The sequence below is a fragment of the Tubulanus polymorphus genome, chromosome 1 (assembly GCF_964204645.1).
Source record: "Tubulanus polymorphus chromosome 1, tnTubPoly1.2, whole genome shotgun sequence".
Taxonomy (NCBI): Eukaryota; Metazoa; Nemertea; class Palaeonemertea; order Tubulaniformes; family Tubulanidae; genus Tubulanus; species Tubulanus polymorphus.
Genome location: NC_134025.1, coordinates 24,215,514 through 24,240,128, shown reverse-complemented (window position 1 = coordinate 24,240,128; position 24,615 = coordinate 24,215,514). Strand labels below are relative to the sequence as shown.

The 24,615-nt window shown below is 39.6% G+C and overlaps 1 protein-coding gene across 1 annotated transcript in view; it reads right to left on the bottom strand.

The window, feature by feature from the left end:
* The window catches only part of LOC141915267 (uncharacterized), a 55,146-nt gene that overhangs the window by 9,453 nt on the left and 21,078 nt on the right, over positions 1 to 24,615 (bottom strand). The window contains exon 2 of the mRNA XM_074806735.1: positions 11,271 to 11,485. Coding sequence (XP_074662836.1) covers positions 11,271 to 11,485 — 215 coding nt within the window. The remainder of the gene's footprint in view (positions 1 to 11,270; positions 11,486 to 24,615) is intronic.

Sequence of the window (24,615 nt, the reverse complement as noted above, 5' to 3'; positions counted from 1 at the left end):
ATAATCCGATTCTATAAACTGCTTCATCCGCGACATCCAAAGACATCGCCGCTGTACGAGGAATTCTGGGATATGTTTGGTTGTCTGAAATATGTTCGGTTCAGTTCCATAAAAGCGTGTCGGTTTTGTTTCAGCACTTCAATAGACCCACATTACAGCCGCAATCACAGGGAGACAATTCAACCCGGATCAAATTGGCACGGATCAGACCCGAGTTAAATTTGGCCTAAGCCTAATTAGAGATCGCGTACCAACCTAAACCAAACAATGCTTAAACAAACTGAAGTGAGTCACTTCTGGAACCTGTAGCAATTCACACGCAATGATTTGACCAGTGCTAAAATCTGGCTCGGCCCTAGTCTGACATTTTTGGTTGGGCTAAATTTGGCCCGGATCAAACAGGCAAAGGCCCATTTGGCACCCGTGCGGATAGTTTTTCCAAGCCAAAATTTGGTACCAGCTAAATTTAGCCCATGCCAAAAATTCCCGTGTGATCGTGTGATTATGTATGATATTTCAATAAATTTCTTCGACTGGATTGAATCAATTATCGCGATCATTGCAGGTGGCACGCTCGATGGAGAAGTAACTCTTCACCCGATTAGCCTACCTTCACTCTAACCTGACACAAGCAGCAGAGGATAAAAGCGATTTACTCCTCCGTTGAAGAGCGGAAGAGTTTCCCACGCTGAAGCTGAATATATTTACAGATCTGATCTCATCATCGACGAGGTTAGCAGGTTAGGTAAAGATGCTCAATCGGATTTCGTGATTTAGCGCCGCAGATTCTTCGCATTGTTGAAATAAACAGGTGTAGTTAGATTTAAAAGCGCCATTATTCCTTTTTTCATCAATAAAACACTTATTAATGACCACAGAACTCCGCGATCTTGTCGGCAAACATTTTTAACACGCGCTGTATTATCAATGTAATAATAATCTTCATGGAAAATTGTAGTGGGAAAATCTCTATCTTTTCGAATAGAACAGAAACAGCATCGGTGGGAAAATATTATTCATACGGAATAAATTCCCATGTATGTATTCCAAAAATAATAAACATTCGTTTTAAGAGGAGGTAAAACTTCGCAATGAGTCGCGAATGAAGAAATAGTTATTAGTCATTATTCCTTGATAATGGTTTTTAGTGGAAAACCAAAAATTCAGGGGCCTGTTTTATGGACTGGTTTTATCTTTAATCCATCCGGGCTAACTAAATTCAATTTCAATTGAGCTAGCCCCCGGGTTAAAGATAATACCAGTCTCGCAAACTGGCCACAGGGTTTTATAAATAAATTTCAACGTCTTGATATTCAAACTTTTCAGCTTCGCGATTGGCGGGACTCACATTTAATTCGTTCTGAGAGATTTCTCCAGAAAACATACTCTTCATTCATCGGAACAAATTCAGAATTCATTACGAATTAAGAAATGATTGTAATCAAATTTATGGATTTTTCAAGTCGACAACACGACGAAGAAAAACTGTCGCGTTACGTCAACACACAACATCTATATTAAGCTTTTTCTTGATGGAACGAATCAGTTTTAATCAGACATGATTGCCATAAATTACCTGTTGCCATATTCATTAAGGCGCAAAACCTGACAGGAGAAGCGGGCAATTTTTCATAAACAACAAGGTCAAGGTCAAACACCCGCCAATGCAGCATTAGTAGCAGCATCGGCGGCAGCATCAGCAGCAGCAGCATCAGCAGCAGCACTGGTGGTAGCTATGATGCAAGAGTAACTAAAGCCTAACCTGCATTGTGTTATGATATTCATGATTAATTGATTTGTATTCCGGTGTGTTGCATGACAACAGGAAATTCGCAGCACTACCGGCAAGGGAAGAAATTTGCAGGACACAAATGATTAAAGATAGCCAATGGGAACATATAATATCCCGCAGAATGAAATATGACAAGAAAATGGCTTTCGCAGACCTGCAATCAATCATATTCGAGTTATATTATGATGAGATTATTTCTTTTGTGTGCTTAGCAAGATTTAACTAGGACAGAACAGAGAGCCAGATATCGATATCTAGATGGGCTAGGTGTAGACGTGAACAAGAGGTACAGATCTGCTTGGTGACCAGATACACACTAGGCCATGAGTTGGGCTCCAGGCTCGATTACAGAACAGACTCCTTTTGGTCAGTTGCCCAAAAGTTGGTTAGAGCTACCCAGTAGATTAATGCCACATAATAGTGACAATTGAAATTGCATTTCTTTTTTCATTTTTCTGATGATGTTTAGTCAAAACTTTGAGAAACTGTCAGAATATAAATTACTTAATCATCAACTGTGGGTATTGCTTATTAACTCTGAAATATCGAGATTAATACCAGTCTACTAGTCACGTCAAATGGAGTATATTCTGAACATCGAAAGGTGGTTATACCAACCAGACGGAGTTATGAAATCTGATACAAAGCATATTTATTACTAACTCTGGTCATCGGTTCATCGAGTACGAATCCGTTGATGATTTTATGATATCATTCATTCCATTCTATACAACGACATCCAGTTCAAAGTGTCCTACAGAGATGCTGTTGAGTTCTTGACTGGATTTTTCAACTGCCACTTGCTGAGACTACGTGTGAACTGGTGCAGAACACTAATACTAATACTTATATTTCAGCAATTTAGTCTGATTTTAGAGGTAAAGCGGTATTATAGTACTGACACACCTGTCTTGCACTCAAATAACACCGTATGAAAATGATAGCAGATAAGAACCATTGTGATGCTTCAAAATTTAATCATACCGGTTAAACACAGAGTCTGCAACTATCACGATGTCAACTTGGAGGGGAAAGAGTAGTTTTTATGTTGAGACAGGTGTCTATGTATTGTCTTTCCTGCACTCGCAGGTTAAGTAGTGTTAAATGTATATTTACATGCAACCATATGAATAATTATTACACCATCGGACACGGACTTCACGGGGATAAAAGCGGAATGCCATCCCGTGCAGACGTATGTCATCTGTTGCACCGATTTCACCCGATTACATGGAAAAAACACCCACTCAAAAACCTGTCACACGGCGTGTCGTGCGGTAAGAATGCCTCGCCAGAACATGTCGAAAATACGCGTAACAAAATGCGAATGAAACCAAGTCATAATCATTCGTGCGAACGGGTTAGGTTTTACTGCTCTAAATCTCGAACAACTGTTTTCATTGCATTGACAAAGAGAGTTCATTAAACTCGAAGAAATTAATGAACTACGCCGAAACCGAACTCAGGTAGACTCCACGGTCTCAATAGACTCGGAGCTGGATAGAACGGCAATAATTCGAGTTACATATCGGTAATTTTTTTCGACGCTTTGATTGCGTTAGCGCTAACGTTTCTAAAGCCCACGGGTGATAGACGGCGTATTTTCTATTAGTCGCCGGAGAATTGTACTACGCAAGACTCCATCAGACGTAATGACGTTACTTAATATGCAGCCGTAGTACGGAACGCGGATCTCTCTCTCTCGTGCTCCGTCGATAACGGGTTCGCGTCTCATCCAGACTCGTGTCATGGCAAACTACAGCTTTATGCGCGAACAGGGCGAGAATTTATAGCCAGTCATTAATTTGGATACGGCATTTTGGCTGATTTCACCTGCAGTGTTCCATTGACATGATTACAGATGGACTTCTAGATATATAATATACTGAATCTCTGTAATATATTTCCTATTGGTCACGGATGCTCTTTTTTCCGAGTGATAGACTTTTTATCAAATCTGTTATGTTTTAGAGTAACAAAGCAATTTCTGAAATCTCTCTATTTTTATCAACAATTTACGAGTGGTTTTTTTCCATTTATCAATTGCTAATACTCATCTCGGCGAGAATCAATCTATGCACCGTTTACTGTTTAGCGCTATACGATTTGAAGCACTCGTCTGCGTGAGTTTCGCAATCCACATTCAGTTGTTGAACCACAGCCAAAATATGTGAATCACAATTTTTGCCAATTATACTCTCAATAAAAGCCGTTTTCATTAAGTTTCGGCTGGCCAGGGTTCACATTGAAACTAAGCGTTCGTTTTGTTGAGTGAGTCACCATCAAACGACATATGAGACAATTAGCCTACACAACCAACAGCGAAGAGGGTTCATTTATTATGTGCTGGAATTTGCTTGACATCCGATATTGTGACATATCGTCAGATGCTGGTTATGAAGATCAACAAAAAACTAGAAGTATACCACCGATAAATAACTTCTCAAAACTTCAAGACAAAACATTTGAAAATGTGCACACTCGGAACATTTTGCTGTAGTTAGAAGTAACAATTTTCTGAGCAGCGACGTCCAAAAAGGCGTGCTCTATGATATGCTAATCCCTCTGCGAAAAGATATCGAGCAAACCACAATGTAGCAGACTTAGTCAGAGCTCGAAGGCAAATAAATGATGTTTACAATGATAACGGTGACATGCTGGTAGAGGCTAGAATCCGGGGCAATCAAAACACACTAAGCAAAACAAAGAGTGGCATGATTTTTACAATGTAGGAAAAGATTCGGATAAACAATTTTATCCAATGAGCCAGCAAATTTAGAAAAAAGATGAACAGGATATCACAAATAGTAATGGAGCAAAATAACACATCAAAACATGCGGGTTCAACTTTAACATGCACTCTGCCTTTTGTTAGATCGATAGAATCAACATTTTTTGTTAGGTTGATGGAAGCCTGATGCGTAAATGAAGCAATTCACGAGTATAAAAAAAAGCTTTTCTTAATCATAGTGACATCATAGCGACGTCACTAAACGTCATTTTTAACACCTTCGAGGCATCTTTTTATGAGGTCATGAAGCTTTCGATTTGCCAATAAACCATTCAGCGATATCAGCAATATTACTGATTTCTTCTATTCCAAGAAATATTGTCAGCCGGGTACTATTTTCAGCTTACCGACATGACAGTAGTCTCTTTGATATTAATGCGTCTATATTCAATTTATTAACATCGAAAGTAACGATACAATGTTGTGGTTATATACAGGGTGACATCACCCACAGCTCGTGGCCCTAAATTATCCATAGCTTATATACATAACGTTATATTCTGAATGGAAAGAGATTTCATAACTCGAATCTTGGAATATGTGTCAAGTAGCTTCAGGCATCAGAACACTGGGTCAAGAATTTTCAATAGTTTTCAAGATCTTTTGAAGCAGGACGGGATTCGAGAAGAATCCATCAGGACTTCCCGAGGTAGATATCGGTTGTTACTAACCGAGGCCTGTGTTAAAAATTCTTTTTGAAAGATCAAACAATGATTTTTCAACAAAAAAAAAGTAAAGCAGACGAGAGAATGCATTGAAGTTTACAGTAATATTAATGCACTGAAGCACCTCATTCATCTTGTCTCTCCGGCATTTTTGTTTGGTCGATGCTAACAATACGCCGGGAAAACAGAGAAAAAGATTTTAAATGTTTGAAAACCCATCATCATTATCTGCATCGGATTGCGATCATTGAAGAGGATCGAGGCACCTCAGCGTTTGACAAAAGAAGTCGTCACACGTGCGGTTTAGGTGCATGCAGAGTACATCGCTTCTGGCATGTCCCAACATGTCGAACGCATTGAATGGCATCATCTCCAGAAACATTCTCGAAAAAAGATATCTGGGCCATGCGGAGGTTATGAATTTTTGGTGACCTCCAAGAACACGGCAAATTTCCGATTCAATTAGCCACTTAGCAGGTGAGACACGTGAATGATGGTATCTGGTAGAATCATTTGCGACATATTCTTTTTCCAAGAGGCGCATTCAATCGACTACAATTCACTGCCGCGTTGAAAATAATGAGCTCCGAGGGACTCAACAGTGTAACCACTCGCGTCTTAAATCCGCTGAATTCGCAATAATATACTATAATGGTGATGGCATTTCGAAAGGAATTCAACAGACCGAGATAAATTACCAAGAACAAGACGGGGGGGGGGGGGGGGGGGAGCTTGATAAGGAAAAAAAGCAGGAGAAAAATGAATGAGCACATATTTGTTCTATTACTACAGTTGTCAAGCACATTCTAATTGAGACTAGTTGCACGTTTTCCTCCGTAGTTCTGAATTAACTATCCCCAGGGTCAACAGCTTTTGTGCGATATGATGTTATTTCACTTGATTCAGCAGCATGTATATAATGAAACCTTCTGTTTGCGTATTTCGTAGGATATATCAATTGAATAAAAATGATTTTAAATAATTGCGAAGCTGTCTCATCAAACCGTGCAACGCTGCACACTGTCTTCATTAGATAAGTATTTGAGAAGACGCTTCTACAAAAATTTGCCAAGGCATCAAACGAAATTACTAACAAGTATTTCGAAGACTAGCCCTAGATTCTTGCGCAATGCTAGAAATTCATTTTCAAACTTATAATCATAATAATACTGTTCTAAAAGCAATTGTTTAGATGACTCATTCATCATCGGTTGATTTAGAAACAGCAGATACTGAAAGCTGTCAGAATCAAGCAACTCAGCCTTTTGCACTGCCCCATTACTGAACTTCGTAATAACTAGCAACTTCAGCATATCTATGATATTCTTAAACATCGCCTACAGCTCAGAAGCAATTTTGTTTGAAAGTCTCGAAAACTTCTGATCGATATATTTGGATCGATAAACAAATCTTCGAAGTTTCGCAATTATTGAATCGCCTCGAGTAAGAAATATCTGCCGAATCAGCATTGAGAACTGTAATATGCATACGCAACACAAAATACTACGACGAAATAGTTATTGAATGTACAAAATAGCTGCATCTGCACCTTTTTGAGTAGTTGTAGATGAACAAGTGAAAACAAATGCAGGTCGCAGTTATCAGGGTCAGGGCATCAGATCTAGGGCTGTCCAAATGACCCCATGCCCCAGACTAAGTTGACATTTCTATTCTGTTTTTTTTTTTTTTAGTATAATACAGAGCGTGAACGTTGTGATATTCCCCCTCGAGTAGTCGCGAAAAAGAATTTCTTAAGGAGGCACTCGTGCGGTCAGCTGTTTGAAAAAAGTGACCGATGTTTTCTTTTTGTTCGGTCGAACAATGACCGGCAGCATAGTGGAACCGTGGGAAAATAGTGAAATTGTAGATGGAGCCAAATCATAGTCCGAGATTGAGCTTAGGGGGAGATGATACTCAGCGGTCAACCTGACCACAATCTTGTGGTTAACTTCAACCCCCATGACTAATGACGGCGTGAATGCAGGCGTGGGTAGGATGGAACAGATGGAATGCCTCCTTGATCGACTCCAGGTGATGAATCAACAACTGCCCACAAAACCTGGTGAAGATTTTATTTGGCTTTTTACATAATCCGTTGCAAGTTTCAACACGCTTCATTGGTATGAACATCCGCATCACGAATCGAATACTAAATATCTCTTCCAAATAAGCGCCACAATGTTTTGACTTCAAACAGCGAATCCCAAAATTGGTAAAATCATAATCTCAGATATGAGTAGGCATTGATTTATCAGACTCAAAAAGCTGGAGGATGGAAAAAGGTCAATCCAAAAGGTCAGTCGATATAGGCTGCGCAAATAACCGGGTGCCCCAGACAATCTTAACCTTTTATATTCCATTTATGAATACGATGTTTGGACACGAACTGATTGTTCGAATGATGTATTATTTTGCGATTGGGCTCACCCCCCCCGCCCCCCCCCCCCCCCCGATGAACAAGAAATTCAAAGAGATGCCGCTCAAGGAAACAGAAACTGACCAGGTGGCAAGGTAGCCAATACCGTGGGAAAATAGTCAAAAAGTAGGTGGAGCCACAGTCAAGGCCCATAGAAACCATCGTTATAAAAAAACCATAATTCTGATATTTTAGGAAGCGGGAGCAAACTGAAGCTAATGGACATGTTAATGGTACGTGGTGTCCGTGTTTTATGTGTCTGTTTTCTCTCAAATATTACTAACTAAACTAAATTTTCAAAAATAGATTCTATTTTTGTCATTGGCAGATAATTGATCTACCAGTTCGTTGCATATTCTTGGATATCAAGGGCTCTACAAGTGTTATACACTCTGGGTCACTTTGTTCAGTGGTCATAACATCAATAATTCAAGACACTATACCCTACGCTCTCTTGCCATCATGCGATATACCATGCAAATTTTCCATTACAGGATTTCGGATGATTGAGTATAAATATTACGCCACGTCTCGGCTCATGAAATTATCATTCAGTTTTCGTATAAGAGTCCGTGATGAAATAATGCCATGTCGGAAACAATTAAATCAATTTTCCGAGGGTCAACTGTGTAATCAAGTCTGTCAATCATTATTTACATAAACCCCCTGGGCACCTTATAGTCAAATCAATCAGCGCCCACCAGAATGGGGTGGGGTCTGAGACTACAATACCCTATCATGTGGCTCCATCTTTTGGAGATGGATAACCCTATATTGTGGCTCCAGATTTGTTGGCTTTCGATATATGGTCATTCATTGGTGTTCATATTCATATCAGTAAATTGACTTGGTCTATTCTCCCATCTTCACTAAGACAATTCAAGCATGAGTTCCTCAGGTTGCTATAGGTATCAAATATCTGCCATTTGCAAGGGAGTGGCTGTGTCCACCATGGTGGTATCCAGGACTTTCTCGTTGTGATTTTGGAATGAGAAATCCAAGAACATTTAAATTTGAAAAGAGCTGAAAAAAGCTCTTCGTTACTCTTGAGATCATTATCAGGTCCTCGATCGCTGAATTTTTCATCACAAACATAGAAACAGTTCTAACTCTTGACAGATTTTCAAGAAAGCGGAGGCAACGTTTTTATGAGGTTCGTTGCATTTGTATCAAGTTACTATCTGTGACCGCAACGTTGAAACATGAGTTTGAATCTAAAGAAAGTCACGAAGTTGTTCGCTGTCATGTTCATAATCCTCAGCGAGGATTATTAGAACCGATATGAATGATTTAAGTCTGTTGGTCTGCAGAAATATGAAACTATAAATGCCATCAATCATTCACAATTCATACTAGGGACACAAGTTCCTTGTACGGCATCAATATACAGCATCAACAAATTTCCCTCTACTAGAAAATAAACATGGTCTCAACACAAATGATTGATGCCTTCTGGGAATTCTCTCCTTGGTGGTGACTACAGATATAGGTAAAATTCATTTCTTTTCTGTCTGATTGTATTTGACTTGCAACTAGTTCCAAATTTTGGGCCAAATTTGGCTCAGGCCTGATCCGTGGCCTAAGTTAGGATTACTGAAGGTTAGAAATGATGATGATTTTTCCATCACGAATGAGCATTTATTTCTCTTGTGACACTGTTCTGACATTTTGTTGTGTGGCCGCTGCCATCAATGTTTTTATTCTCAGGCACCTGTCATATTCACAGGTGAACACAAAAGACCGACGAAAGTGGATTCCGATTGACATATACGATTGACCAGCGTTTCACCTTACAGACGGCCCCTGATTGAATAACTGCGACCGCGACCTGCCACGATTCACATAAAGACGACCTATCAAACGACCAAATGACCTATCGGATGACCTATTGGTCATCGCTGATCGAAATGTACACGATCGGTCAATTTTCAAAAACAGTTTTAAACTCTATAAACTTTCGATAAACTTTATTCTTCGTTTATATGACTGCGCGTAATGTTTTAGCGGTGATATCATTGTTCGGCGATCAACTCCGCACATAAAATGACCCATACGTGACCTAAACTACTTGTCTCTGCCTCGCGGTGACACGGGTGTCATGACGAGTGACTTTACAACCTGTTGCTGCATTTATCTGATCTAATAATAAAACCGTGGAAATAAAACCACACTGAAACAATCGCCGGCGAAACCTTTACACAACCTTTTGAACCCGTTTAATACATAAAATTCGTACCAACATTCACGATAAAGATGATACAAGTTCTGGCAAAAAGTTATAAGTCTACATGAATGCTAAATTTCAGGGGTGTTATACCTGGTTAACACGGAATCCGGCTATCAGCTATAAAATCTAATATTCATATAACTTTATAACAGATGTTTAATATTCACCCCCAATGATTCCACTACTCTTAATTATCATTTATTACCGAATTGACAATTTGTGAAGATGCTTTCACCGGTCGACTACAAAACTGCCCTCCCGGATTGTCGATCGTGCATTTAATACCTCCCACGAGACTCGATCTAACAAGCAACAGGTCACAGTTTACGACGGTAGGGACCTAGGATTATATGTATCAGCGATATCCATCAGAAATTACCAAGCAACAATTTGCTTACTTATTGCCGATATGATATGAAGATAGAAAGAGTTTTACAGCGCGGAGCAACAGTCCAACGCGACGAAAAATGCCAATTGCATCTTGGAAGAAAAACATGCCGAGTCAACAATCAAGATGAAATAATCGTAAATGGTGCTTTCGTAACGTCGGACAAATGCTCCCCAAGATAATTGCAAGTACTTCAGTCGTAATTGCTGAAAAAGGCATGGTCCCGATAGGACCATTAAACAGTCGTAATTTACAAAAAGTACTCAGGAAAATTTTCAGTTTCTCCTAAAGGTCTTTCGCGAAAGAAGTGGCCACTCAATCAGTGACTGTTCACGGGGTCAACAGGCAATAATGAAAACGGGAGCTGGGGGAAGTGAGGAATACTGCAATAGTGATCTCGTTACGGCGTAAATCAGATTTGCAAAACGACGCCTAATGGCCGAAACCGAATTACTACAACCAGATTCTCGTATTGATAAATATACGTCAGGAATTGTTTGAATAATCAAATTCGCACTTTCCAAGCCCCTGATAAATGAGCCCGCTAGGAAACTATTGGCAATTTAGCTGATGAATACATTTAGAGAGTGTTACAAAACACAATACACCAAATAATAATTAACGAACATTCATATTTGACAGAGCAAATCAAAACATCTATTGAACATGAGGCCCAAGCCTTAATTTCAAAATAGCTTGAATCATGATCTACATACACTCAGCTCCTCGGGTCAGTTGCATGGTCATGCTCATATTTTAAGACCAAATTAGTTCTAATTTCAGTCTAAAAACTTAGGACTAGCCTCAATTCAATACCATTTTTGGACTTTGCACGACTGTGCAACTGGGCCCAGTTTTAAGTGTCACAAAAATCAACCCGTTTTAATCAATTAAATTTCTTCATCAATTCAGCTTATAGATTGATTTGGAGTTAATTTTCATAAAGCATTAATTCGCATCGACAAAAAAATCTACAAAACGCTTTACTTACCAATCTCCCTTCGAAAGAGTATGAAAAATGAAATTCGTCGCTGATTCGTCGTAGCTGTCGGCCCCATTCGCCGGCTTCTTCGGGCGAAAATATCGGCGTGACAGAAGGCTCCGAGCGGGATCGGTCCCTACGGAACTGTATGAGATCTGGTAGAGGAGCGACGCGCTCCATGTCGAAGTCATCCGAATGATGTCGCGGTCTCCGTTCGACCAAAGCTATAAGAGACAAAAAGAAAACGTTTTCGTTGAGAATTCTTATCGCCCGCCCGAGATCGCCTCGGTGATTGCTGTCGGTTAACTTCGAATCGACGACGAGAACAGCAATTAATTCGAGATATTCGATCAAAGTTTGCGCGTACATGTTTAAATCGAATACATTCCTTTTGAACCCAGCGTTGACAAGTTAAGATAATATTTGAGGGCTCTTCGTAAAGGTCTTTTTACATTGCTTTACGTGTTGTATCGAGAGCATCGAAGTCAAGTCTTAAATCGAATTTCACTGAATGTTCCGGTAGATTGCGTTTGAAAGTTTCACCGATGATTTGAAATAATTGTGTAATGAACTTTCTGTTACCCGGAACATGAAAGAGTGTGAAACATCAAAAAGGATACTCCGGTTTGTTGTTATGGTAAGGATAAACTCAGATAACGAATTTCCTTTGAGTTGCATTAGTTTGTTAGCGATTTCAATCCAGCATGAATTAAGCCGAGAAAAGATTGATGCAATCGCGATCAATCCTTTTCAATTTGCCAAAAGATTCCGTCGGTACAATGTTCATAACACGGGCGAATTAGACAAACTTTGCAACTCAATTCCGAAAAGATTTCCAAACTTAACAAAACTCAAATCCAGTTTCGATCTACATAAGGTTTATAAGTTTACACGAACAGAACTGTCAGGCAGTGTCTCACGAAAAACCTTTAATCATTACTTCATTAACTCCGAACTATTCTCCAAAAAAATGACTACTTCATTAACTCCAAACTATTCTCCAAAAAAATGACTCTCTGAACAGGGACTACGAGAGTTCGACATCTGCATGAGTAAAACATTAATGAAAAACCTTTATCATCTAATCATCGTAGGATATGGAAACTGTCACAAGGCTGAGTCCATTGAAGCGTGAATGAATCTCATTGATCAGCGGAATTAATCAGTTAAAACATGAAGCCGGCCATATTTGTTGACTTAGCTCAGAACGTGGAAATGGCTATGATTGAATTTATGCTAAACAAGCGGCTAATCTGACCGTTTGTAAATCGAAAATGATTCCACAATGTCTCGTATCCAACTAATAATGATCCATCTGACATAAACCGCAATCACACGAGACATTCTGGTCCATGCCTGTTAGGCCCAACTAAAAAAGGACGGGTCAAATTAGGGCTGGAACAACTGTTCACATGGGTGCCTAAGTGGCCAAAAATGTCCGACCAGGCCCGGGCCAAATTTAAGCACGGTTAAAATTATTGCATGTGAATTGTTACTGGTTCTGGAAGTGACTCACTTCATTTAGTTTAAGCATTGTTTAGTATGGAGTGAGTGGTTTACATGTGAATGCGCTCTCTAATTAGGCACGGGCCAAATTTGACTCGGGCCTGATCCGTGCCAATTTGGCCCAGGCCATATCATCTATCGCGGCTATAAGGCGCTCATCTTTTGAGTTAAGCATGAAATTCTGCGCGTCCATCTAAACTCATCTTTTATCATTTATATGCATCAGAGGAAGCATACGTATTACCATAGGAAATATTCCCAAAACACGAAAAGCTTTCGATACATATTCAGCCTAAACATGGTCATTTTATATGCAACAAGAGTTATATTCGAGAACAGAACGCAACCAGTCTGAATCATTCCCCGATGGCTCATTTGACGTGAATGGTCAATCGAGGTGCCCCAAATCGGTCCTCTGAGATGGATATAAGAAAGAAACGATAAGGACAACAGGATATTCAACATGAATAACGATCATATCATAAAACTCGGCATTTAGAGCGGCTGGCCTTCGAACTGAAAAACTTTGGCAACAACTTATCTAGTTTAATGCCGCTTATCAATCATAAGATCGGACAATTCATGTAGCGTAAATGAATAAACATTGAAAGAGAAATCCATCAATTTAACTCGAGTTCTATCCTTGTTTGTATATGGCAAGTTCAAATATGGCCTACAGTAAAAGATATCAAAATCCAAGGTTAGATGATCGATCAATGAATAAAGGAAGCAAGTCGGTTGTTTGCCTAGCTGAATCGGACGAATCAAATCATTTTACCGGACACAGTATCGAATGAAAACGTTTCCGAAGAATGTTCGTAGTGGAAATAACTTAAAAGCCCAGGAAATCACTAGAAAATATTCTAAAACCGAGTTTGACTAGCGATGATTTCGAGCCATTTAAACAATAGACAGCGTCGCGCGAGGCAGAAGGAAATGGAGCAAATTTGAACGTATGCAAGAATCGTACATCAAAAATGACCACAAAATTAGATAAGAGTAAACAGGAAATGGCATATTTTCATTCGGTCTAGCTGAAATAACAGAAAATTTTCAATGATACGTCGGCATTCGACGAGCCTACGCAGCGGGTAGCAAACAGGTCACTTCAAAAACCACAAAACAGTCATTTTCCCGAAATAGATTCGCCATTATCAGTTGCAAGCCAGACAAACTCGTCAGTCTCAATAACATAACCTTCAGACCTATCACTTCCCGTATCGGCGATGGAATTAAGCATTCGAGGTTGAATTACGCACGAACTGGTAATTTATAGAACTGAAACATTGTTTTCATACGACCCCGAGAATGAATAAAACACAAATCATAAATCAAGAACTGATTTACACATGTAAAACATATCATCTTACATTGAAGATAATTTCTAATGCTGGCCAACATAATTTCCTTTGTGTTTAAATGATTTCCATTCCCTGCAACGTGTAAAAGAGTGTGTTATTGTAAACGAGTAATGATTTATTTTGCAGGTTATTTCTATGAAGCTTTTTTCAATATTTCTGATTGGCAAATTGAATTTTTGAGTGCCATCCTCTCCTGAATTGAAATAAATTGGGAAGGACAAGCAACAGCTTTATGAGCTTAGGGTAGGGTCGCTACTTAGAGGTATGATGTAAGATCATAAAGAAGAGCTGTATTGCCGGCATTCGATCAATGGTTTAGGAATTCATTTAGGATATTTCAGTCAATAAGTACACAACTGTGGAACTCATTTCAGACATGTAAGCCATTTGCGGCAGCTAGATTTCAAGCGGAATAGGCTAAGGCTTTGTAATGTTTATTTATCTGATCCATTTTTAAGATCCAGAATAAGAAAAATGGTCCATTTATCACAGCCCCCCGAGTTTCAGGTTTCATAACATCTTGCCTAATAAGGTCTATTCTCTTTAACTCTTTTTTCAATGTATGATATCAAAAATTCATAAAGACTATATTAATAGCGTTAATGATTTTTTGATGATATTAGTCAATACAAAATCAATCGAAAGTTGCACAACTTCACATTCTGCTGCTATAATTTTCACTAATCAATAACATAATATCAATTGATTATCCCATCACTTAGATAAAGTTGGATAGCGTATAGGACATCTTGTCATTGCAGTCTTTTATTAGCTTCATTAGTAGTCATCGCTATAATTCTCACCAATCGTGCTTTAAGAAAAAAAAAAAAACAATTGCGCATCGAGCTTATCCAACAGCGGATATGCGGCTTTCGATGATGTCTCACATGTGAGACGTTAGGTTTATTTATTAGTCAGATATCAGGAGCAGAGTAAATCAAGGGATTTAAGATTGCCGCCTCTCTCGCTCGGTGAGCTGGCGCGTGGCTGGCAATATTCTCTTCCTATCGCGTTTACCTGAACCAGTGTGATCAGTGCCGCGCGGCGCTGATCCAATCAATTTATGGTTAACGTACAGATCATCAGAGTCCTTCGGCTTGTGCCGATGACTCATTGTTTGGGTGGTTGCGCGCGAGACTGTGCAGGTTTTATCAGCACAGGTTTAGCATGTAATTAATGTATAACGGCCGCCGCCGCAGCAGCAGCTTTTTCGATTAGTATCAAATATGAAAATAAAACCGTAACGCTGCCGCGCGTCGGATGAAGTCATTGAAACGATATCTTTTTTCATGAAAATCGCAGCGTGGTCTAAATTAGTATGAAATCACGTATCAGGGGCGGATCTAGCGTAGGTTTCTGAGTACTGCTCAGCTGTGGAAGGTCACGTATATCGTAGGATTTCTAGGGCTCTGAGATGCAATCTGAGTCAATTTTCGGCACCGAATCCTTCTCCGCATCCACAAAATATGACATTTTGACCTGTTTAAAAAAGAATCATTCACATTAAATACGAAGTGTGAGAGTACTAGCGGTAGCAGTAGTAGCGTTAGCCTGGATCCACCCCTGCGTATTCCGACCTGCCAACCTATCAATTACCACATCAGGGACAAAAAGAAGTAAATTTTCAGGGACGTTATTAGAAAAAATTAGAACGATCTTTAGAGGGACAGTGGAAAATTGTTTCAGGGACAGCAAGAGATTTTAAAAACACCATCAGGGACAGTGAGCCATTTTCAGGGACAGTTAGCAGCTCTGCATATTAATGGGACCGTCTCAGTAAACATATTTCAGTACTCAGAGGAGGGGCCGTTTCAGTCTTCATTTTCATCAGCGATGATTTTTCTCTAAAAGAATTACAATCGACCCGAGAAATTCGGGCTTGATTTCAATTGAAATAATTGCGCGCGTGCCCGACGGGCGCTCGACTCGTACGGATTCTGGGCGATTCGAACGTTTATCGAATGCCTGAAAGTCGACAACGGCGGAGAGATCTCGGCAGATATCAGAGATCTCGGCAGATATCAGCGATCTCTTCGCGCACGGAATCCTGAGCTAATGTTTGAATGTCGTGCGCGACGAAGAAACTTCATTTACATCTAGATCTGTGACTGAATGCGTGGTTTCGTCGTCCAGTGGTCCTGTTGCGCGAGTTGCGCGAATTCTATATTCAAAACATGGAGCACCAAGGCTGCGAAAAATGAAGTCATGTCATGCAAGCAGAAATTCAAGATTGCTACATGAAGCAAACGTCTTCGTCATCATTTGATATTTGAATTATGATTTATCTGAAAGATCAGATTCATCATTATTTCAAAATTTTTGAGTAAAGTGTAGTGCTCAAACATAGTGGCCACTTTCCAACAATTTACAAATCCCGTTTACGAGTGTTTTCCCCGATTACACAAAATTCACTGAGTGAATTGGAGAAATTTCGTGGTTTAAAATGTTACTGTGTAAATATGTAAAATGTAAATAACTTATTCATCCTTTTATGAATCACCTATTGATAAAGGATTGTATGGTTTTTTTGCAAAACTTGTCAAATTCCTTGAGTTCTGATTTTTCTAGATTTTTCTGATTCCCTGAGTTTTCCAGGTTTTCCAGGTCAGTGGCCACTCTGTTAGTATTTGTGACTGTTCAGTCTATCAATGAATAAGCCAGCAGTTCAAGATTAGATTTTGAAATTCAAGTCGGACTAGAAATTAATGGAGAATGCCGTTCTTTTGGCCGAATTGTGCAGTTTCCCTAAATACGAGCCAGACTCTTACGCGCGACTTTTTTTTTCATCGCGTAAGTTAATCTACGCAATCCATGCAGTTAATTGAATGAGAATGCCTGGACAAATTTCCTACTTTAGGCGTAATAAAACCGAGTGGAAGATTCAGAAATCAAATTAAGTCAGTCCGATCTATCAGCCAGCCCAGACACCGTTAATGCCGTTTTACAGTAGTATAACGGCAATAAAATTATTTAAGCCCGATCGTGCGGTACTATAACACTTTCATTTCATTTTGCTCGGGCTGCATCACTATTCGGTAACGACTTGATTACGCCTTCGAAAAAAAACTGGAATTTTCTACAGGTTCTGTTACGTATTTAGAATCGCATCAAAGTAAAATTTCAAAAGTCACGAATGGTTAAAATTGAACGCGCATAGCTTTAGAATGTTCTTTTAAAAATCCTTACTTTATCATTTCGGTTTTATGCGAATGAAAAAAAATATATCTGGAAAGCAATCAACATCAAAGCGTTTCATTCATCTACATGATACTTAAAGATTGATCAAACAGATATATTTATATATCAACTCGTATCTATTTTAAATGTCATTTCATTTGCAGTGCCTAGAAACTAACGAACGAACGAACACTTTTTTTTCGAATCGAAAATTTTCCAGGTAAAGTGAGCGCACCGCCTATAATCGCTTTACCATGACAACCCTCATACTTTTTTTCAACGACGGATATAATAAAAGGATGCAAAATTTCACTGGGGAGATGGTAATCTGTGCTTAATGACGGTTTAACGCTCGTACGCTCTCTCTCTCTCTCTCTCTCTCTCTCTCTCTCTCTCTCTCTCTCTCTCTCTCTCTCTCTCTCTCTCTCTCTCTCTCTCGTAGAGTCTGCGAGCTAGAGGGAGAGTGGTAGAATCACTTCGCACAATGACCGCTGCAAGATTGTGGCAACCCTGGGAAATGCTGCACGAAGCGCTAATGATTTTACAATTTCTACAGCTCCATTCATTCATTCATTCGTCACACAGACTATGCTAATAAACTATGTTATTTTTGCCATAAATCCAAAACGCTGCAATCACTCGGCACCTGCTGTAATCAAAATTGGTTTCCAATACCCCTAAGTAGATATAACCAAGGGCCCGGTTTTATACACCGGTATTACCTTTAACCTGGGCAGGGGCAGATTTTTCAAAGGGGGGTGGCTGACAAAACGTAATGAAGAGACTGCGACTAGCGAGCCGCTCAGCGGCGTAGTCCGAGCGTCGAATCATCTCGATGATTGCTCGTAGCATACGGCATCATACAATAGGTATATAATACAAAGTCACAACGCTACTGTTAGTTCTGAATCTGAGGCAGCTAACATTCTTATTTCATCTTCTTAGAGATAGGCTATTTACACCAAAAAGCCCCTTATGAAAATTGTTTGGAAGGTATTTGAGGGGTGGCTATCAACCCTATTCACCCCCTAGATCCGCCCCCGGCGGGGGCTAACTAAGTTGAAAATGAATTAAGTTAGCCCCCGGGTTAAAGGTAATACCAGTTTGAAAAACTGGCCCAAGGATTTCAGGGCGGATCTAGGGTCTGATTCAGGAAGTGGTGCACCGCGAAATAGGGCATATCAACATAATAAAAGGGTACTCCGAAAGAAAGCTCATCGGGAACTCATCGTGAGGAAATATGTTTCATTTTACCGTAAAATTTCAGGGCAACTAGACACTTTTGGGGGGTGCGCACCCCGGCACCCTCCCCTTGGATCCGCCCCTCCCTGAAGTCTCCAAACAACCGGAACGGAAACGTGGAAAGCACGCGAGGCCGTATTTTTAGAATTAGCACCGATATATTTGAGCAAACACCACCGATCTGCACCGGTGATTAGCCGCCAGCACAAATACACCGTTAAAAATAAACGCTTTCATTGTTGTTCAGATGAAAGCACTAGACAGTACTAGAAAGAGTAAGAGAATAGCTTATCGCGCTGTATAATGATAGGTGTCTAGAGCTTGCTCTTTGCCACTTGGACGAATGCTTATCGATCATCATCATCATCACCTCCTGTTTGATGATCTGAGCTAATAAAACATGAAAGCCGAGCCCGTGAATCCAAACAAAGGAATATGTTTTGATTTCATAACATTGCAAACTTTTAGAAAAAAAAAACAACAGTCCATGCTTCCATGCAGCCTTTGTGCATTAACACCTGTTTCGTGCAACAGTGACTGCTGGGTTATCAGGCCTAATTATACTTGGTCAAACCTTTTAATTTGCTAAAAATTCAATTCTAACTCACTTAATTCATGTAATTGTATACGAAACAGGATGAACAGCATCAAATTTCGAGTTAGCACTTGAGTTTGCTTCAACATGGTATTTCACTATGATCAGCACTGTATAGGTTTGACAGATTCAACGAGCGCCTTCTCGGCGGCCCATCAATAGAATTCAATTATTCAAATCCTATTGAAAATCTCGATCTTGCTATTTTTGTTGCCGTCATAAAATGACAATAATCAGATTTCTGGCGGGAGGGATAAGTTTCAGATTCGTAGCTGTAACTTGCCGGTAACTCAACAACTCTGTAGCCATGGTGACGAAAAGAGTAAACACAACTCTAACATCAACTCGGCGATGATGACGACAGAACACGCTCCCAGGTTACATCATCATCAACCATTTGTCCTTTACTCTGCATCTCGAGATCCACCCTGAAGGAAGGGCTGTACAAGCTTTACCGCTCAGCACTGTCACCACGGCGAGTATCAGCGCGGCTTTTCTCATACCAGAATATCGTTGTTTTTTCAAAGCCTCGACATTGTTGGTATTACAAATAATAACAACCTCTTGAGTTGCGTTTTGGAAACCAACTACGTATCACATATGAATTCCTTTCATAGGAGTCCAATTTTTTCAATTCCTACAACAAAATAGGCAGCTTTTCCATATGACAAGGAAGATAGATGCTTGATTCAAAAGAAAACATTAATTTCCATAGATTAGCCGCGTTGTGTATCAAATTAGGGATCTGAAGCCAAATTGTTTAAGTTAACTATTTCAGAATCATCTTCTGTAAGGTTAGTAATATTGTCAATAATATAAAGAATGATATGCTTGATTAACAATGAAATGGCAGTGCAGTATAATAACCACACTCCAAGATGGAGGATAGTTGATAAATAATTTATTCAATCAAATATTCAAAATGACAACGATGTTCCAAACTCTTACAAGAGATAATTGTCAGGTGTGAGGGAATAACTGACGTTGATCTCTAGTCACTGTTCGAAGCGTTGTCTTTTCAAATTTTTGATTGAATAAATTCTTGGTTTTAAAAATTTTAAATCTGTACATAGTGGATTTTTATTATGCCAAATAAACAGTAATTTGCATCAATATATGACAATCGTTAAAAATCTGAATAGAAATTAATATCATCCGACTGATCGGAGAAATAACCGGATGATACACCAGATGACATACGAGCATTAAGTTTCCTAAAAAAACAAGTATCATTGAACGTGGCTGGACTCGGCGTTTGTGTAAAGATTTCTGGTTTCGGTCTCTCAACCACGTCACGTCCACACATTAATTATCAAGCCATCAAGATGTTTAAATACGGCACCAATAAGAACGACAAGAGCCATCTACAAATATGACTAATTTTCGTGCAGAACACGCTCGAGGCGGCGTCATCTTTCGAAGTAGTTTTTCCGATCAGCGCGCGCGACACAAATTTCAGCCATCTCGATACCAAGCATCATCGTGAAACATCCTTTTCATACTAGTGTTAAAACAGTACTCGAAATTCGCATAATATCCGCGTATATTAACTTTAATTAACTTCATCGAATGTCAGATTACAATGAGAATATTTATCGCTTAAGATGTTGATCTATACAACTTCCGGCTTCGAGGCCTTGTTCTTCAATACACTGCAAATACTCGAAAAACAAGTATACTCGACTATTGGTTTAATTAAATCCCTTGTTCTTAGTGCTTTAGTCGTAAATGTTGCATCGTCGTCAACCGTCAACCACACATTAAACAAGAAAAGCCGATTCTCTTCTTCAGACCTTTGTCATTCATATGAGGAGCTGTCGCGATGTTCATAATCCAAGACGGAACGATTTCATTTGAATTCAAAAGAGTTGCCATAAATCATCGAAGCTATCGATTTTTTCGCGTCGATCGAATAGAGAAATGTGCCATATCAAGTTGGTACTTTGACTTAAACAGAAACAAAATTCTCTAAATTCGACCACCGATGGCGCAACTATATATGTACTTCGATTTCGGATTTCAAAATCGAATCCTGTTTCACTCCCAGTAGGTGTGGTGGGTTTGTAAGGGACACCAAATCAAAACAAATCAGAGCAAATCAACCAATCAAATAGATAACTATTTCAAGATTTAAAAAAACCTAAGCCAAAATTCCTTTTATTATCAAATCAAAGGGTTATAAAGGGTTAAAAATATCTGCAGATATCTTCAACCAAATAGCTGAAGTGGATTTTGGATCTAAAAGTCATTTGGTATGCTTCACTGGTATGTCTAGGTATGCATCAATCAGTTGTTCTGCTATGATGGGTCAGTGCCAAGTCGCGGTCTGACCCTAGATGACCTTACACAATTTCTCGTTATGCTTCGATCGGTAATCCACGAATAGTTGGTCGCATTTGCCGCATAGCTCGTCTACCCGAGCTGACCTTACGAAAATTCCATCACCTGACTGGCTATTATCATATAGCGCTACACGTCAGTAGCGATGAATGGGTTAAAAGCTTCGAAGACGTAATGGTATCATTAGGTCATTGTGTTCTGAATTTGTGACGTTTAGCCATCAGCGACTGAGGGCAGGTAAAAACAACAGCAATATTGCCACTACCATAACGCATCCATTATTCGACGCGTATAAAAAAATCAGCGATCCACTTGGTCCTTTTACTGCGGCGCGGGCGCAGAAAATGGTCACATAAATAAAGCGGTCACATAAATAAAGCGGTCTGGCATTTTTCAGGTGGTTGATCAAGCAACGCCGACACGTACGGCAGCCATGATCCGGCGCATTAATGAGAAAATGCATAATACGACGGGAACCTTAATCAAATTCCAGCGTCCAGTTAGCGTACATCGAATACTCCACAAATCAGCTCGGACTAGAGAGAGTGGAATGTTTATTGTCTTCCTCGAGCATCATTTACGCATCCATTGATCAAAATAATGAAAAAATTGCTTTCTCCGCTGGCAATCAGTGAATGCGAAGGAGGGAACTACGCGCACGACCTGTCAGTTCGTAACCAGGGCTTAAGACCTAAATAATTGAACAATTTACTGCTGAAACAATTCATCACAAAATTGAAGACGAAATCTCACCAGAACTCGCAACATCAGTCATAGCATCATCAAGTCCGACAAATGTAGTATTCGGGATTTCTATGACGGATGTCAGTTGCTTGTAATGAAGCACCTAAAATCTTTGTACCCTGTTGTAAATCTTATTTTCTTAAACTATGTGGATTTCAAGATGATGAGCGTTGATGTGAAATCAAATTTCCGTCAGATCTAGAAATATTAGTTTAAGATAACCGAAAGATAAAACGACTTCATTTTCGAGGGCAGAAAGCTTATTTTTACGATGGACTTCCACGGTTTAATAAGAAGGTAAGCAAACACTACGAATAGTATGCCGTGCCATAAAGATCATTATCTGGTACGAAAACGCATGAGAAACATTTTCTAAGCGTGATTCAAGATTAGAACTTATGTAGAAGTTGAATTCCTGGGGACGACTAGTGAGACGACGGCACCGAATGCAAATGTCTTTTAGTCTATCCGTTGATGTTTCCTGCTGTTAGCTCTCTCTCTCTCGATGAGAGTTTTATGAGACTGCCGATGATGGGACTAGACTAAACGAAATCAATGATCTGCCAGCACATCGAGTGAAACACAACTGAGATAATGATCAGTAATACAGAAAACAGCTTCACACTTTGAGATACGTTTTGATATCAGACCTATCTGAACTCCTCGTCGAATAGCAAACAGTTTTCTATCTTCCATCCGTAGATGGATTTAGCGTGGCATCGGAAATATTTCAGAAAACGGTCCACAGTTCAGTTGCGAGCATAATAAAGCGCAAGTTCTTCAAACGAAAGGTCATCCAACACCGATCTGGTATGGATACACTTTCAGACACTTGCTAGACGGGGAAACTAACAATATTACCAAAATATACAAATATATCCATAGTAATAGTTAAGACTCTCGCGTGTCAATCAGACAAGTTGTCAATAAGAATTAATAGCCATCAAGGGAAGAACATAATGATACAGATGATGAATGTTTACACGTGTAAAGCCGTGCTAATGTGATACATAAATTGGGCTCGATTAATCCATTAATCAATTCTTTACCGGGATCTCTCGGTCAGGCGAGTGGCCGATGATTCCAATACACGGGAGACGTCCGAATGTATTCACTGACCATCGGAGACACGAGGTTATAACAGCAGCTCTCGGAGTCGATTTATACATCAATGGCGATTCAGCACGCGATACACGCCGAGATGACCCGACCGGGGGTGACTATAAGTCTAAACGTCGCACCGGTCTCGCTGTAATCATTGAGTTATCGCTAACGATAGTGATGATGACGATAATAGCAAATACGAATCGGAATGACTGGAATTGATTGTTGACTGCAGTAGAAATCAGCATAACAATTCTTAGAAAACACTTATTTCAGTAATAAGAATGAACATGAATGAATGAATGATATCATTCCTATACCATTACGTCAATACATTTATCAAATTTCAATTCTATAACTGATACCTGAAAACATAGTTTTCCAAGTATTTCGAAGTTTGAAAATGCTGGAAATGAAAATGCTCCCTCGCTTGAAGTACACCAATCAAAATCTGCAAAATGGAAACCTGTATGGTAAACTGCGTTATCACAAAACCGTCATCGATTCTTCTCCGTGAATATGAAATATTGGAGAAAAAAGTCTCCTTACTGAAATTTTAATTTCCTTTCGAAATACATTTCAGGAAAAAGGGAGAAGTATCGAAAACCTTTTCCGGCTTTATTTCATGGGATTAAACGTTGCATCGCGCACGTGGCGGTATAGAAAACTGATTCGGCTGCAGCGCGGATACCACTTTGATCGAGTCCTTCAAACGAATATCTGACATCATTTCTAGACAGAGAAAAAAAAAATATGTACTATGTAGAACAAAACACGACGAGCAAGAGCGCGAACGAGATTAGTCATCGGCGCTTTGCATAAAACATTGTCTTGGGGGAAACGGTAATTATCGTATCCATCGAGAAAGGCGATACTACGCAATCGATACGACGAAGACCTTTTCTATTGGTCACGATCGTCTCGAAGCTGCGAAATCCCGGAGACGATTCACGGCTCGGTTGGCATGATAAATGGCCGCGGCTCAAGTATTACTCGATAATCAAATGATCCCAATGACAAGACGCTCAAAACGCGAACATTATAGGCCTGTAGGCCGCCAGCAATTCACCGACATGCTATATAATATCGAATGCCGGTTTGTCGATCGCGCGCCGCGCCGTATAATCTATTTTTTATCAATTTACAACGAGAAAAAAAAACAGCGCCGAGCTGGCGTGTCGAACGATTTCGCAATATCGAATCATCTAAAACACTATCTAATCTCTTTGTCAACAGCTTGTATGAATTATGGAGACAATTATACCATTTTTGAAATCAAACTCAT